At 48.4% G+C, this 16,074-nt stretch overlaps 5 protein-coding genes across 6 annotated transcripts; 2 read left to right on the forward strand and 3 right to left on the reverse strand.

Moving 5' to 3' along the window:
* Nucleotides 1-38: 38 nt before the first annotated feature.
* FVEG_12680 (hypothetical protein) lies at nucleotides 39-4,455 on the forward strand (the record flags this gene model as incomplete). Its single annotated transcript, XM_018902023.1, has 10 exons — nucleotides 39-43; nucleotides 91-235; nucleotides 284-1,565; nucleotides 1,616-2,714; nucleotides 2,761-3,153; nucleotides 3,200-3,634; nucleotides 3,685-3,708; nucleotides 3,761-3,830; nucleotides 3,879-4,029; nucleotides 4,081-4,455. The coding sequence occupies 10 exons, from the start codon at nucleotides 39-41 to the stop codon at nucleotides 4,407-4,409; spliced, it is 3,933 nt and encodes a 1,310-aa protein (XP_018760657.1). The 3' UTR covers nucleotides 4,410-4,455.
* FVEG_17326 (hypothetical protein) lies at nucleotides 4,398-6,268 on the reverse strand (the record flags this gene model as incomplete). The annotated part of the gene is made up of 1 exon (XM_018906582.1): nucleotides 4,398-6,268. The coding sequence occupies one exon, from the start codon at nucleotides 6,266-6,268 to the stop codon at nucleotides 4,433-4,435; it is 1,836 nt and encodes a 611-aa protein (XP_018760656.1). The 3' UTR covers nucleotides 4,398-4,432.
* A 387-nt stretch (nucleotides 6,269-6,655) lies between these two features.
* On the reverse strand, nucleotides 6,656-8,504 carry FVEG_12679 (hypothetical protein). 2 transcript variants are annotated; one of them, XM_018902021.1, is made up of 9 exons: nucleotides 8,302-8,504; nucleotides 8,198-8,250; nucleotides 8,012-8,149; nucleotides 7,891-7,957; nucleotides 7,813-7,840; nucleotides 7,745-7,757; nucleotides 7,264-7,690; nucleotides 7,132-7,216; nucleotides 6,656-7,084 (listed from the first exon to the last, which is right to left on the reverse strand). In XM_018902021.1, the coding sequence occupies exons 1-9, from the start codon at nucleotides 8,416-8,418 to the stop codon at nucleotides 6,939-6,941; spliced, it is 1,074 nt and encodes a 357-aa protein (XP_018760654.1). In that variant the 5' UTR covers nucleotides 8,419-8,504; the 3' UTR covers nucleotides 6,656-6,938. The 2 variants fall into 2 exon arrangements, with proteins under 2 accessions (XP_018760654.1, XP_018760655.1); XM_018902022.1 differs by having other exon boundaries at nucleotides 6,757-7,084; nucleotides 7,813-7,837; nucleotides 8,302-8,479.
* A 1,378-nt stretch (nucleotides 8,505-9,882) lies between these two features.
* Nucleotides 9,883-14,032, forward strand: FVEG_12678 (hypothetical protein). The gene is made up of 4 exons (XM_018902020.1): nucleotides 9,883-10,220; nucleotides 10,271-10,626; nucleotides 10,675-12,194; nucleotides 12,244-14,032. The coding sequence occupies exons 1-4, from the start codon at nucleotides 9,965-9,967 to the stop codon at nucleotides 13,910-13,912; spliced, it is 3,801 nt and encodes a 1,266-aa protein (XP_018760653.1). The 5' UTR covers nucleotides 9,883-9,964; the 3' UTR covers nucleotides 13,913-14,032.
* Nucleotides 14,013-15,941, reverse strand: FVEG_12677 (hypothetical protein; the record flags this gene model as incomplete). The annotated part of the gene is made up of 6 exons (XM_018902019.1): nucleotides 14,013-14,146; nucleotides 14,196-14,283; nucleotides 14,337-15,212; nucleotides 15,261-15,413; nucleotides 15,460-15,582; nucleotides 15,630-15,941. 6 exons carry the CDS (start codon nucleotides 15,939-15,941, stop codon nucleotides 14,013-14,015), a joined length of 1,686 nt encoding a protein of 561 aa, XP_018760652.1.
* Between the last annotated feature and the right edge of the window lie 133 nt (nucleotides 15,942-16,074).

Consider the following 16,074-nt stretch of genomic DNA (forward strand, 5'->3'; position numbering starts at 1 on the left):
TGAAGAGGCCGCATCCGCTGCAGGAGAGGATTGCCAAGATGCAGTAGGTTAAACCACAGTTTGAGTCAAGGCACGAGCTGATTATGGTAGTGGCACGCAATGTGGCTTCTGCACGCCGGGAATCGTCATGAGTTTGTATGCACTCATCAGAAACTCATACCGAGATGGCAAATTTCACTTGACCAACTCTGAAGTTGAGCTACAGGGCCATCTCGACGGAAATCTCTGTCGTTGTGTAAGCCACCCACAGAGACCTACTTTGTTATCTGCTTACAGTAATTAGACCGGCTATAAACCCATCTTTGAAGCAGCACGAACCTTTATCACAGAAGACCTCAACGGAACGATAGCCGAGATCAACGGCAAGGAGATAACGCCCGAGAAACCCACAGAAGACGACTATGCAACTGTTGCGCGCGAAGCCAACAAGACTGGTTCATGCGGTCGTCCTGGAGGCTGCTGTCGTGATAATCCCGATTCAAAAGGATGTGACTCAACTGGTGTTGATGAATCGAACCCGAAGGAGATGGAGACACCAATCACAGCCCCCAGACCTCAAGAAACACCCAGTACACCACCAAAATCACCCGACAAACCAGTGTTTGGAGAGACCTTCTTACCATACGACCCCTCAACAGAGCCCATCTTCCCCCCAGCGCTACGAAAGTACGAACCTCAACCAATCTGCTACGGCGACGACAGAAGACTCTGGTTCCGACCAACAAACCTCCAACAGCTGATCGATTTGAAGGGCGTGTATCCAGAAGCCAAGATCGTTGGTGGTGCAAGTGAAACTCAGATCGAGGTTCGCTTCAAGAAGAGAGCTTATCGTGTTTCCGTATTTGCTGCAGACATCTCTGAGCTGAATAGTTTCACCATCGATCCTCTGCAGATGAAACAGGCTGAGCTTGAATCCCTGAAGACTATCAGTATACCCGGAAACCTTTCCTTGTCCAAAGTTGACGAGATGTGTACTATCTTGTACGCCAAGCTAGGTCGAAGAGCTTCAGCACTAGAAGCCCTCCGAAAGCAACTTCGGTACTTTGCAGGTCGACAGATCCGCAATGTAGCCAGTCTAGCAGGGAGTCTCGCCACAGCAAGTCCCATCTCTGACTCCGCACCCATCCTGTTAGCAGCAGGCGCCAAAGTGAAGATTCATTCTCAAACCGGCGGGATAACTGAGATTCCGCTGTCCTCGTGGTTTCTGTCCTACAGAACTACTGCACTACCTGAAGACGGAGTCATAGCAGAGATTGTGATCCCGCTTCCAAGTGAAGAGATCGAGATTACCAAGGCGTATAAGCAGGCGAAGAGGAAGGATGATGATATCGCTATCGTCACTTCTGGGTTTAGGGTTAGATTGGATGGGAACGGGGTTGTAGAGGATGCTGCTTTTGCTATCGGTGGTATGGCGCCTACGACTGTAATGGCTGAGAAAGCGCAGAAGGCTGTCGTAGGGAGGAAATGGTCTGATATGAAGACCTTGAATACGGGAATTGATGCTCTGTTGGAGCAGCTTCAGCTTCCATTTGGTGTCCCTGGCGGCATGGCGCACTACCGAAAAGGTCAGTTTATTCCCGCGAGCATTTTTGACATCTTTCTAACTGTGCTACAGTTCTTACTGTCTCCATGTTCTTCCGCTTCTGGCACGAAGTCGTTCACGATCTCGGTCTCGGTGAAGTCGATGCCGATCTCATTGAGGAGATTCACCGCGGTATCTCATCCGGAAATCGTGACAACTTCACTTCTTCGATGTTGAACAGAGGTACCAAGGAAGTCGGCCGTCCCATTCCTCACCTCTCTGCCGTCAAGCACTGTACCGGCGAGGCAGAATATGTGGACGATATGCCACGCCAGCACAACGAACTCTTCGGAGCCCTGGTCATGTCTAAAGCAGCTCACGCTGAGATTCTCGGGGTCGATTACTCAGTCGCCCTGGAGATGCCAGGTGTAGTCGGATACATCGACAAGGACAGCATCACCAAAGAGCAGAATACATGGGGCCCCGTCGTCCTTGATGAACTCATCTTTGCAGATGGAAAGTCCAACTACTACGGCCAAGTCATCGGTATGATCTACGCCGAGACAGCGCTTCAAGCTCGTGCTGCTGCCGATGCCGTCACAGTAACATACAAACGCCTCCCTCCCATCTTCACAATCGATGAAGCCATCAAAGCAAAGAGTTTCTTCAAACACGGCAAAGAACTTCGAAAGGGCGATGCTCTTAGTGGTTCCCTTGACGGAGCGTTTAGTAAATGCGCTCACGTCCTCGAGGGCACCACCCGCATGGGCGGCCAAGAGCACTTCTACCTCGAAACCAACGCAGCCCTTGCAATTCCTCACATGGAAGACGGATCAATGGAAGTCTACATCTCGACGCAGAACCTCATGGAGAACCAAGTCTTCACCGCTCAAGTCCTCGGCGTGCCTATGAACAGAGTCAACATGCGCGTGAGGAGAATGGGTGGTGCTTATGGAGGTAAAGAGTCGCGAACTACGGCCCTTTCGATGTATCTTGCTCTCGCGGCGCAGAAGACGGCGAGGCCTGTGAGGATGATGCTGAATCGCGATGAGGATATTGCTTTTAGTGGACAGCGACACCCGTTCCAGTCAAAGTGGAAGGTTGGTGTTGATGAGAAGGGTAAGATACAGGTCTTGGATATTGATATCTATAATAATGCCGGTGCATCGTTGGACATGAGCGGCGCAGTCATGTAAGATACTCTTGGGCACAATGATATGAGAGACTAACAGTGATAGGGACCGGGCTTGTACGCACGTCGACAACTGCTATCACATTCCTCACGCTTGGATCCGTGGACACGTTTGCAAGACAAATACGGTCAGCAACACAGCGTTCAGAGGCTTCGGTGGTCCGCAGGGAATGTACATCACTGAGACTATCATGTTCAAGATCGCAGAGGCTCTGAACATGGACGTTGATGACCTTCGAATGCGGAACTTGTACGAAGTCGGTCAGCGAACACCTTTCCTGCAGGAGATCACAGATGATTTCCATGTTCCTACCATGATGGAGCAGCTGAGTTCGTCTTCCGAGTTTGAGAAGCGCAAGTCTGCCATCAAAGAGTTCAACGCCAAGAATCGCTTCAAAAAGCGAGGCATCTCTAGAATTCCAACCAAGTTTGGCCTAAGGTAAGTCTCCCAACCCACCATGACAGTACCTTGCTGATGAAAGTAGTTTCGCAACTGCCCTTCATCTCAACCAAGCAGCAGCCTACGTCAAGATCTACGAAGACGGCTCCGTCCTTCTCCACCACGGCGGCACAGAAATGGGTCAAGGTCTCTACACCAAAATGACCCAAGTCGCCGCCGAAGAGCTCAACGTGAGCGTTAATTCAATCTACAACAAAGAGTCCCAATCCGACCAAGTCGCCAATGCTTCACCGACCGCTGCATCATCTGGCAGCGACATCAACGGCCAAGCTGTGAAGAATGCATGTGATCAGATCAATGAGAGGCTGAAGCCGTATAGGGAGAAGTTTGGTAAGGATGCTAGTATGGCGGTTATTGCGCATGCGGCGTATAGGGATAGAGTTAATCTGGCGGCCAACGGGTTTTGGAAGATGCCGAGAATTGGGTATGAGTGGGGAAATTGGAAGGATCCTTTGCCTATGTGAGTGTGTTCGACTATGAGAAAGAAGCCCTACTGACTTTGAGGCTTAGGTACTATTACTTTACACAAGGAGTGTGAGTTTAACTCTACCATATGTGTCGTGGAGTAAGCTAACGATGGTTTTAGGGCTATATCTGAGGTAGAGCTGGATACTCTTACGGGAGACTCGACAGTATTGAGAACCGATCTAATGATGGTACGTTACCAGTGCAACAGCTGCCCATCAGTGCTGACTCTTTTGCAGGACATCGGACGATCCATTAACCCAGCAATGGACTATGGTCAAATCGAGGGCGCTTTCGTCCAAGGCCAAGGCCTCTTCACAATGGAAGAATCCCTCTGGATGAAATCCGGCGAAATCTTCACCAAAGGCCCAGGAACATACAAAATCCCCGGTAAGTCCCCTTCTCTCTCCTATTTCTACAGTGATCACTAACTCATCTTAGGCTTCTCCGACATCCCCCAAGTCTTCAACGTAAACACCCTCCAACACGACTCCCAAGGCAACCCCATCAATTGGTCAAAACTAGGCTCCATCCAAAGCAGCAAGGGTGTAGGCGAACCTCCTCTATTCCTGGGCTGTGCGGTGTTCTTCGCTCTAAGAGAAGCAGTCAAATCTGCGAGGGGGATGAATGGTGTTGATGAGCCTTTGGTGCTGGATGCGCCGTGTACGGCGGAGAAGTTGAGGTTAGCTGTTGCGGATGATCTTGTGAGGAGGGCAGTTGTTGAGAAGAAGGATGATGAGCAAGAATTCTTTATAAGGATTGAGTCTTAATATAGAGATAAAGCTAACTAGAATTATACAATGTATAGAGGTTGAGGTTTGCTCTGTTTGGTGATCATGCCATACCATCCACCGACTTGTAGATAGCTTTCCCCAACCAAGTGAAACTCATCACCACCATTGCTGATCTCTCTCAGCACGAACGGAACCGACGCCCCAACGCAGACAAAAATTTCATCTCCTATCTCTGCTTCCGCCGGCGCAAGTCCGAAATATCCCGTATCAGTAACAAAGCACCGCCGCAAATGACAAGCCTCCAGTTTCTTATGGAAAGCATTCCCATAACTTGACGGCCAACCAGCGGCAGCATAATAAAAAGGTATATCCCTAAATGGCAACACACCATCTTTCCTCTCAAGAGCTAGTTTTCGTATCCTGTCTTCCCATTTAGCACCAAACCTGTACTCCCGATATGAACCGCGTGAGCTTCCAATTATAAAATCTGGTTTTGGGAAGTCATCGACATCGTCTTCTTCTTCTTCATTCATGCTTAACCCGTATAGATAACGAGCAAGTAACAGAAAGTCAAGAAAAGATTCTGTTCGATAAGGGAACTTGATGTCACCTGAGTTGGTTCCAGGACGTGTTGGTAGATCAATTTTGCTGACGAGACTATACCACTCATCCGAGGGGAATGGTGTTTGACCCGCGATATAAATTGACCCCAGTTTCGAGACCTTTCCACATGAATAGCCGTATCCATGCAACGCAGGTTTTTCTCCGTCATTCGTGCTGCGCATTACGATTTTTGGTCTGAAAGGAACGGCCGGGAGTAACACGTCTACCCAGAATTCGCCCATTGCCATGAAAGCATCTGAATCGATGATATGTCGCTGAGGCGGGACGTTCCAATCCGGTACCCAAGAAGGCAGGTTCTCTGTCCTAATGTTCCCTTGAACTGCGTACAAAAGGCTCCAGCCACAACTTGGTAACAAAGACAGAGCACAGTCTGTGTATATTCTAGCTGGCGTATCTTGATACCTTGGTATCAGGTCAAGTGACTTATTGTAAGACTGGAGTATCGAGAGTAGGCTGTAAATCTTGTCGCAAGGTTCAGTAGCCTCGCAATGTCGAGAATCAAGAAGAGCATAGAACATGAATCTTTCGGCGCTCTGCATTGTAAGGGATTTGATTGCTTTTGAGACCACGTATGGTAGTCGAAACTGCAGTCTTGTGTTGGCGAGATAATGCTTGAAGTTCTCCATCGCAGACCATGGGATTTCTTTTTCTCCACAGTAAATGGTCTTCTCGGATGATAGGAAGACTTCTTGGATTACCCAGACTCTAGTGAACCAAGGCCGAAGGAAGAAACTCCGGAGTGCGTCCATTAAGGCATCGGACCTCGGGAAACTTAAGGAGGTATTATCGGGAGATGGGTCGTAGCACTCCATGATGAATTCGATGGCCAAGTCGCTCTTATCTGCGGATTCGCCGAGATAAACAATCACGCCCACGGCTTGAGAGTTTATCTTTGACATGAGACTGACTTGATGGTAACTCTCATAGATATTAGATTGGTCGATAGCCAAGGCGTCGATCCATAGAACCCGAGTTCTGTCTTTATAGCGAAGGCGTTTCAGGGCAGAAAAGCAATTAGAAGTTACCGAGAATTGCTGCCTGATCTCGAAGCCTTGCGTGGCCATAGTGATGGTTTCTAAATTGGAGGGGTCGCCCCAGGTATATGATAAAGCCTCGTAATTCGGTGCAGAGTCAATCGAGACGGTCATCAGCTCGCAAAAAATGGCTTCATCTATTCCAGGATGCAGGCAGACGAGGCGGATATGTGATAGGCTGAGAAGTGAAGGCCCAGGATATGGCTGAGCCAGCTGCCTCTTTAATGCCTCCGACATTCTTGGAAGCCGATTCCAATTCGGCCGGGTGTATTGAACCGGATCAGTATCAAATGAGTTTGAAAGCAACTGCCAGATCAAGCTTGGTAGAAAGAATTCTTGGAGAAACGCATGCAGTTTTTGAGTAGAATGATAAGTGCTGTTCTGAGCCTTGACCAAGAAATTTAGCCCCGATGTACGGGCCTCGTCCAATAGATGAGGTTGAAAAACTCAGCTGGAAGCACGCTTGTGGCTGTGCAAGGCGTCTTTGATCTATAGCAGACCAGGTTTCTGGCACGACATATCGCATTAGGGAATCTATCTCGTCTTACCGCTGACTCTTAACCCCGCAGTACGAAGACCATTTCCTCCATCAGATATTGGTTCAAGATTTAGGTAATTCTTTTAACTGTGAATTATATTTCAAAAGCAGTCATGATTGTGACCTACCACTTTTCTTGCATCGGGGATTACAATGCGGAAGATCTTGTTGAAATAGAGCAAGCAATGTTGCAACGGCTTGTTTCCAATGAGTTTGACATACACTTGCCAACAGCCTATGTGCCTACTAACGTTAGTAAGGGAGTAGCTTATCTCATCCTAACTTAGATTCTTTACAACTATCCGTGGTGTTCCAACGCCTGAAGCTTATTATTGTCTTTCTTTCCCAAGTTCCTACCTACCTCGCATCTCATGGCTTGTGTGCGTTAAGAAAGCGCACGCGTATGTAACTATGCACTTTCTTATCTCTCAGTGCCTTTCGCATGTCCATTAGAAATAACTGATATTCATCTTTCGGCCACCCTAAAATTTGTTGCCAAGCTAGGAGCGTATATCCTGCATTCCCTTAGAAGACTGGAGAGAAGAACTGAGGACTTACTTACCTTCAAGATCGTTCTCCATCGTTGCGCGAAGAAACTCGCCGACTTGACGTAACTTGGAGTCCTTCGCCCATCCGCCGACAGGGACCTTGGCGGTGTTAGATACAAAGGTGCAATGTTTGAGAAATACGATACCTTAAAGTCCGTAACTTGCAGGTCTACAAATCCAGCTGCAGCCAGAAGCTCTGCGTCCCCTTCAATCTCGCAAAAGCTACGACCAAACGCTTTACTCGCCTCTCTGAAAAGCTTATTCCATGTCTGCACTGCCGTCACATCGCTGGCTGTTCCATCGTCACTGAAAAAGGTTGGATTGACCTCAACAGATTCGACGAAACCTCCAGGTTTGCAACAGCGGAACGCATCTTTAAATAACGCACCCCAATCAGCAATAGCGCCGATCAAGTAGCGCATATGAACAAAGTCAAAGGTGTCGTTGGACCAAGTCCAGTTACTAGTTGCGTCCTCGAGTTCAAATCGGACATTTGGTGGTACCCAATCGGGTTGGATTGGGGAAAGATCTGTTCCAACGACCTCGGCGTTAGGATATTGGTCGGCAAAGTCGCTATGAGACATCAGTGTTTGCAACAGCCCTGTATGATACAAGACTCATCCGTACATTGCCCATATACCTATTTGATCATCAGCTACTCTCCTGTTGTGGCTGTTATCCGAGGCATCGCTTACCGGTCCCGGTTCCTATGTCAAGTACCTTCTGTATGTCGTTAGTTGAAGCAAGACACTAGAAAGAAATGGGAAACTAGCTTCAAAATCCTCAGGCGAAGGGGCGAGCGAAAGCTTGCCATCGAGAAGTAACATGAGGTAGTGATGACTTGCTGGCTTTCAGCAGAACGATCAGATGTCGGTGGCTTAAAGTATTGCTTACGAGATGTCAATCGATTCCTTTTGCCTCTCATCATTTGGTGCGAAATATTCAATCTCGTACTTGTCACTATTGAAGGTCCGACCCTGAAACTTTCGGTATTCGAGAATGCTTGAGGTGAGGGAAGCAGTCGAGCTTGCACTAGTGTGTTGCATTAGTGACGATAAAGTAAATAGACATCGCACTTACAAGTCTTGACCTAGCGCCGAGTCATCGTCATCCTCTTCATTCTCTTCCAGAGGCTATATCGCTATCAGGGGATTATGAATCCAGATTCAAGCGGGGTACCGTACCTGTGCTGCAACGAGGTCCTGGCCGCCTTGGCTAGACATCCCGGGAGGAGTTGATTCTGGAAGAATCTCTGTGGGAAACCGTGGGTTTGTTTGACTGACCGCGTCGGTTTTGTCCATGGTTAGCAACTAAATCAGCACATAGGACTTTGTTCGTTGAACGGAACCTGGCGGAGTCGGCCGTGAGCAGAGATAAGAAATGGCGCATTCAAGCATTGCTGCAACCAACATCATGTGTTGGGGCTAGGCTTGTCCAACATTATGTAGTAATCAGATCATGTTTGCATAGTACTCTCTTTTCTCGACCCAGCCAACAGAGGTACGGCAAGCGAGATGCGAGTATAGAGTGGCACTGTAGCTTACCGCACGGTGTTGCATCTGGATCCTCCCTGGCTTACAATCTGTCTGGTCATCGACAGATATTACCTGGCCTACCTATCCAATGTTGAAGACAGCGGCTGGATATTCGAATTTGGCTTTCCAATTTCACGATACGCAGTATGGCATTTGACTTACTGTGCCGTTCGTGTTAAGCCTTCACAAGAAGTCAAGCACTCAAATGACAGTAGACTTGCATGATCCACAAGGAACTTGATGGCACAGGCACCCTAAGTATCCTAAACTTATGTCAATTTACCCTAAGTCCTTTTGTAATTCAGGGCCGAGTTTTATTTCCTCCCTTAGCTCATCTATTAAATAGAGTTAAAAATCCCAGCTGGAGGCTGTACACGGCGTTTTTCACTTTGCAGCCACTACTAATTGTCTGCTCCAGCTCATGACGTCGACAGGTTGATGATTCCCTTTATACCAGAGAACTATTGTAGTTTGGTCAGTAACTCTGCCTAGATTGTCAGTTTATAGGAAGCTCTCTAAATCGATTTGATAGGACTTGTTCAGACAATAAGTCGGAATAAATATTCTCATCGAGTCATACTCATCAAAGCTTATCCGATGCGTCTTATCGGACCAATGAACGCCTGTCGGAAGAGGCAGCCAGAAACTTATCTGCGCGACGAACCTTGAGACGAATTGAGCCGCAAGCCAGAATACGTGATGCGTAGGGACCAAAAGAGCGGCCAGAACCGGTCCCGAACATGCAAAGAAAGTGGCAAAGAAAGAGGCCTGAACCGTTATTGCATGATACTATTGATGTTCGGCTTGGGTCTTGTCCAGATTCTGATCGCTGCAAGGTTCCATTTCGCGGCGCATTACAAGCGCTTGACGGCGTGAACGCTAAAAATAGGCTACTCTCATGCGCTTCTACGGCAGCTGGCCGACTTCTGTGAATTGCGTAATGCCCATTCTTGCAGGATTCATTGCCTTAAATGATTCAAAATCTTAATGTTGAAATAAGTGCCCTGTAAGATTAATGATTGGAATGCTCGATCATAAATACAGTTCCTTCAGCCATTGAGAACCAACAGCCCTAGGAGCTTTAGCGCCTGTTGGTTTACCCCAGACATTCCTCACCACGATCTGACTGCGCCCCCGACATGACTCACTTCCCATGTCAAGGCATATTCGGTACCTTCCAAATAGAGTGTAGGCAGCCAAACTCACCTATAACTCTCAGCCCTACATACCGTGTGACTCACGCTAGCATTTCCATCTTTATATAAGCTGTCTATCTATCCCTACTAATTTCGTATCTTCATCGGTAATCATCATGGAAAAGGTACGCAAGACGTTCTTCGACCCTTTGGCTACGTCAAAGGGTCGGATAGCGGAATTACTACAGACTTTGCCTGTTGGCTCTGCACATCCTTTCAGCCCTGAGGGCATATTACTATGTCGAACCAAGAATGGTATCGAAGAGATCGATATCTCGAATTACAGCCAAGACTACTTTTTCAACTCTGTTGACTTGGGAGAGATGGGGGAGGTTTTACTAAGGCGGATGAAGGGGTTCAGAGAACATCTGAGTAAGTATACAAAGCACTCAGACAGCCTAATTGTTGCTAATGATCAACAGGCGTGTTTGATGACTTTCAGATCATGCAAGCCCCAGCAGCTACCTTCAAGATCCCCATAGTGTCAGGACAGATCACCATTTTGGCTGTCTCAGAACGTACTCCTACCTACTACGACTTCTGCTTCGCTGATAACGAATGCAATGCTTGTTGCTGGTTAGAACGAACGACCTTTTCTGGAATCAAGCACAGCGGCGATATTCTGCATGGCCAGGATCTTCTGGACTATGTGAGGATAGACAGTGATACACTGACGGAGAAGCCTATCTGTGTGTTCATCTCAGGGTATACCAAGACGCGAATCACGAGATTCTTAGGCACAAATCCTGCACTGCTTGTCGCTGATAATGTTGACAAAGTAAGTCGCTAGATTGCAATGTGACGTGACGAAGCTAATGGGGTCCAGATCCTGTATATCGTCCCTGTTCCCTTGGACAAGGCCACTATTGGCGATGCTACTATCTGCTGCCCTTTGGTCATCAAGCGTGATGAAGATTCCATCATCTGCTCTATTCTTCCCAAGGCGACAACAGATAGAAACATGATGTGTGACAGCAAGAAGCTAATCAGCCCTTGCTTCCCTGAAGCTATCAACAGCGCAGACTTCACTATCACTGAACCTATTCCTGCTGTAGCTTCAGAGGAGAAGAAGACTGACACGAGTGATGAGGTAGAAAGCGAAGCACAGGTTTCGGATAAGAGACGCGCTGTATTAACCACCAACGCTTCAACCCTCCCTTCTTTCCTGGCCGCTTCTGACGCGCAGGTCATTCGCTTCAGCACTGGTATTGAGTTCTTATCCTCAGATGCAAACATCACCCAGGACGAGTCAGCCGTTGTTCTTCCCTGTATCTTCGGATCTCAACTCCAAGGACCTATGCTTCTCTCCACCGGCAGCACTCCTTCCAATGTTCCCTTCAAAGATGAGAAGGCTCTTTGCGCTTATTACGAGCAACTCGAGAGTATAGCTGTCGTCGTTGATGAGCGCATGACCGATAACGCGCGAAACTTGGCTTCTAGTCTTAGGATGAATACCTTGTTCATCGTGCAGATCAAGACCAAGGAGAAGCATGGGACCGAAGAACAAATCTCAGCTGTGTTGAGTTCGGCGAATATAAATGCTGTAACGGCCCTTGCTGGACCTCAGTCTTTGATCGTGGCCAATATCGGTGATAAGTTTTACTTCTATCGGGGTTTGGCGAATCACAACGTCTTGGATACGACAAAGCTAAACTTTGGAGCGGATATCACCGATTTCATCACCTCGAACAGCGTAGAATCGCTATTGGCTCCAAAGATTCCTCGACTAGTCAATCTCAGTGATGCCAACACTATTTATCTTCCCTACTCAGCCCAAGTCGTTCGTCCTCAAGACTTAGCCGGTATCTTTGAGGATCTCAGCATCGCCGAGATCAACACCATGCACGACGACATCACCGCCGCAGTTCCCCAGCTCCAAACCCTCCTCAGCCAAAAGGATCTCCAGCAACTCTCCAAGACCCTGGTCGACACGCTCTCCGCCAAGATCGACAAGAAAATGGCTCCTCTGCGAAGCGAGTACATAGCCTTCATCACCGCCAACCTCCGCACCGATGATCAGGCCATTCTCAACAAGAAGAACAAGATGCTCGGTGATATAAGAAAGGCTAACAAGGAGGTTCAGACTGTTCTTGAGCCTGTGATTACTAGTCTTGCGAATATGATGTCTGTTCAGACGACGTCGAAGAGAACGCATGATATGAAGAGACTTATGAGACAGGCGCAGATCCAGAATAATGTTGAGGCGACCAAGTCGATGACTTTTGAGAGTTTGACGGGGTTGTTGGAGAAGCATGCTGAGGAGATGGGTGTGATGTTGTTGAACATTGAGACGGTGCCTTATAAGGAGATGCTGGCGAATTTGAAGGGCACTACCATTGATGCCAAGTAAGTCATAACACGCACCCACTCGAGACTTTTATGCTAACTTTACTAGACCCTGCTGTGCTCTTGACGACCGAATTCTTCATCTTGATGGCTTCGACGCCGGTATCATCATGGAACAGTCCCAAAGCCAACACGCCGGCCCTCTCGTCAGCCAAGCCGGTCCCAACCATCCCATTCTTGCGCTTCCCTACCTCAGCCAACAGCGCGGCATCGGCTCAATGCTAGCATGGGTATGCTGGGACGAGTTCGTCAACCTCAAGAGTCCATACTCAATCCGCTGGATGGAGAAGTGCAACGAATCACACATCGCCGCGCTGAGAATCATGATGCGAGATACACTCAGTCAAGCAGTTGCGTCACGGGAGTATAACTTTGAAGCTGGAAGTCCTGAGATCGGCCATTTAATGATTTCGCTTCTTATGGCGGCTATGTCAAAGCTTGCGGCGATGAGGACGAGTGCTCCTGTCGTGTTGGATACGGCGGAGGATACGGTTACGAGGTTGATGAGAGGTCTTTTTGGTAATCTTATGACGATTGCGGGGTCGGGTGTGAGGCCTTTGAGTATGGTCTGGCAGATGTTTGGGCTGAATCCTCAGTATGACGTTCCTGCCACGGAAGCCGATTGGGTTTGGTACGAGAACGTCGTCGAGCTGTATCCCTACACTGGCTGGCCTTTGAACACGTTCAACGACAATCTTCTCAAGCTTCTTGACAAGATTATTGTGCGGGTCATCACCAAGAACGAGAACGTCGCAGAGATCAAGCAGAGCAAGGCTTATGATATGGTGCAGTTCTGCAAGCTGCGGAACATCCAGCTTGAGCACTGCCGGACTATCACCACAGTCTTTGAGCGAATGCTCACCACAGATGGTGTAGACATCGCAGTTGTGGCGGGACGACTTCAGCAGAAAGTTCCAAGTGAACTTGAGAAGCAGACCAAAGGCTACACGAGAATGATGCGGTATCTAGACCATCTCGCCAGAGGCGGCGCACGACGTCCTGCAGATGATATTGTCTACGGCAACGTATACACCAAGCGCTCAGCTGCCTTCAGGGATCTCAAGATCGCAGTCGCGCTAGCATGTCAAGACAAAGAATGGGATGTCGCAAAGGAGAACTGCCAGGCTGTTCTTGCGATGCATGAAGAAATTGCTGCCAAGTGGCAGATTCAGCCTGATCAGCTAAAGGTGCAGAACATCCACTACTACCACGAGCTCATCGACGCAGATGTCTCCGAAGACGCAGATCAAGAAGTAAAGAACCGCACGAAAAAGATCGTCGGGCGCATCATGGACGATGCAGAGAAGCGGCGCATCCCGTGGCAAGTTGGCAACGACGCAGCCAAGAACAACATTGAACCTCTTGACGAGCAGTTCCTCGAGCAAGTCCTCACCGGAACACGTCCTGAAGCTGAGACCAAGGCTGTAGTCGAAGCCGCCAAGGAGGAAATTGTCCAAGAAGAGAGCTTTGCTACTTACAAGAGCTCTTTAACTCCTGCGTTTGTTTCGACGATGGAGAAGGCTCTTTCGGCAGAGGATGTCTGCGCGATAACCAAGATTCCTGAGTCTGCGATGAGGGTGTTTATTAAGGCACTTAATCCTGAGTTTGAGTGGGATGATTTGGCACAGCAGTTTAAGATTGTGGTATTGAGTTTGTTGCGGGAACGCTCGGGACGGGTAGAGAGTAGACCTGCTGCTAGGATGTTGAGGTTACGATGAGCTTCACGGGCAATGGATAGGTAATGATTCGATGCGATTTAGTCTATTATTATTGGCAATCAGGCCCTCTTATGTATAGCTCGCTCTAGTTAAATGATATCTAAAGTTTCTCTGCGCGGGAGTTCCTAATTGTCTTGTCGACTATTCTCATTGCTCGGAGACATTCCTCGTCTCTGTATCGTGGAGCGATGATTTGGATTGCGGTGGGTGCACCGTCTGTGGCCTCGGGAATATCTGACATTTGTTAGCTATGGTCAGATAGTCTTTCATGTAGCAAACTTACAGTCAGGATCGAATGGGGCCTTGGCCTTGACGTGTTCGGAATCCTCGAACTTGGATGACTTGCCAAAGGGAATAATACCAGCAGGGAACTGCCATCTTGTTAGCAAGTCCATCTTTGAGTGGTACGGTCATGTCAACTTACATCCAAGACGTTCCACATAAGAGTATAAATAGGTACACCATAAGTATCATGAGGAATAGCCGTGGTCACGGCCCCAGGAGCGAGAATCACATCAAGCTTGTTATCACGATACGTCTCCTGCCAAGCCTTGAGGTACTCAAAGCGCACCTCATTCAGGCGGGACAACTTCGTAGGTGTGTCCAGATCCGGAGGAACAGGGAAGTTGCCATTAGCAAAGGGATGAACAGCGATAGCCACAGAGTTAACAAGTGGCTCACCGATCTCTCGGGAGACAGTGTCGAGATCAGGACCCATGATGCTAAACAACTGGAATCCGATTCTTCCACCAAGGCCAGCGTTGCGCTTAGGATCTTGGGGGAGATAAACAAGCTTATGGCCTGCGTTCTCAAGCGCAGAAGCAGCCTTTGCTAAAGCGCGTCGAACAGGTGGATGCAGAGGATATTCAGGATCTTCAGCCATGATACCAATAGTAAGCTTAGCATCTCCCTCACCAAGGTCTCTCCAGGGAATGTCTACAACAGTGGGGTCATAGTTCCAAGGCCGTTGAGCAAGAGTGATCTTCATGAAGAGCTCAAGATCTTCGATGGAGTTGGCCATGGGTCCACCGACTGGTGCAATACCAGGGAGGTGATCCTTGGGAAATGGATATTCTGATTGGCCTCCGAAGGGAACGCGCTCAGAGGTGGGTTTGAAACCGTAGATACCGCAGCATAAAGAGGGAATGCGGATGGAACCAGCGATGTCACTACCGACACCGAGAGGAGATCCTCTAAAGGCGACGAGGGCGCCTTCACCACCGGTTGAACCACCTGCTGTGAGGCTGGTGTTGTGAGGGTTGAGCGTTCTTCCGAAGATGTTGTTTTCTGAATCTGCTGTCTGTAAGGTGTTAGAGAGTACAGTCGCTGTAGTATACGTATAGCTTACCATCATTGTCTGGGGTAGGTTTGTCTTGCAGTACAAAACAGCTCCAGCATCAAGCAACAAGTCCACGAGTGCAGAATTGTGATCGGGAATTGGTTGACGAAGAAATTCGACATATCCAACGGTGGCATGGTGGCCTTTAACGCGATATGAGTCCTGCTTTGTTAGTAGAGTTTCTGAAGTTGGAGTTGGAGTTGCATACCTTGAGACTAATGGGCAATCCGTGGAGTGGACCAGCCAGCTTCCCAGTTGTCTTTAATTGCTCGTCAAGTTCCTTAGCTCTTTGAATACCCTCCTTGAACATAATCTCAGTCAAACATGATGTCTACTTCTGTTAGTACAAGTTCCAACGGTTGTCTCAGTGTAACAAACCAATTGCTGAGCGAGACTTGCACGCTTAGAAAACGCCACAGTAACTTCCTCTGAAGAGAGCTCTTGAGAATGCATCTTACTCAACAACTCAGCGGCAGTATACTTCTCCGTGATAACAATCTCCTTCTCCGTCAAAAGTCCAGACCTCTGAACGGCCTTTGACTCAATAAGCTTGCTACCATTCCCATCTCCAGTATTCTTCAGTCCCTGGAGTTGTTTCTCTGGGAGGAGCCATTCTGCGGGTACAGCATCACGCTGCTTCTCGCGGTGCTGAGCAGCAATGGTCTTCCAGTTGGTAGTAGTAGCAGGCATGGTGGAATGATGTGAGGGTGATGAGATTTGCTAGAGAATTGCTGCTGATCTTCGCGTTGGTTTTAACGAGGAAAGAGAGCAGACGACGGAGTTTCGGAGGTTCTAGATCCTCTTAATCTTCCCCACAACGCGG

Source organism: Fusarium verticillioides, chromosome 3 (assembly GCF_000149555.1).
Source record: "Fusarium verticillioides 7600 chromosome 3, whole genome shotgun sequence".
NCBI classification, from domain to species: domain Eukaryota; kingdom Fungi; phylum Ascomycota; class Sordariomycetes; order Hypocreales; family Nectriaceae; genus Fusarium; species Fusarium verticillioides.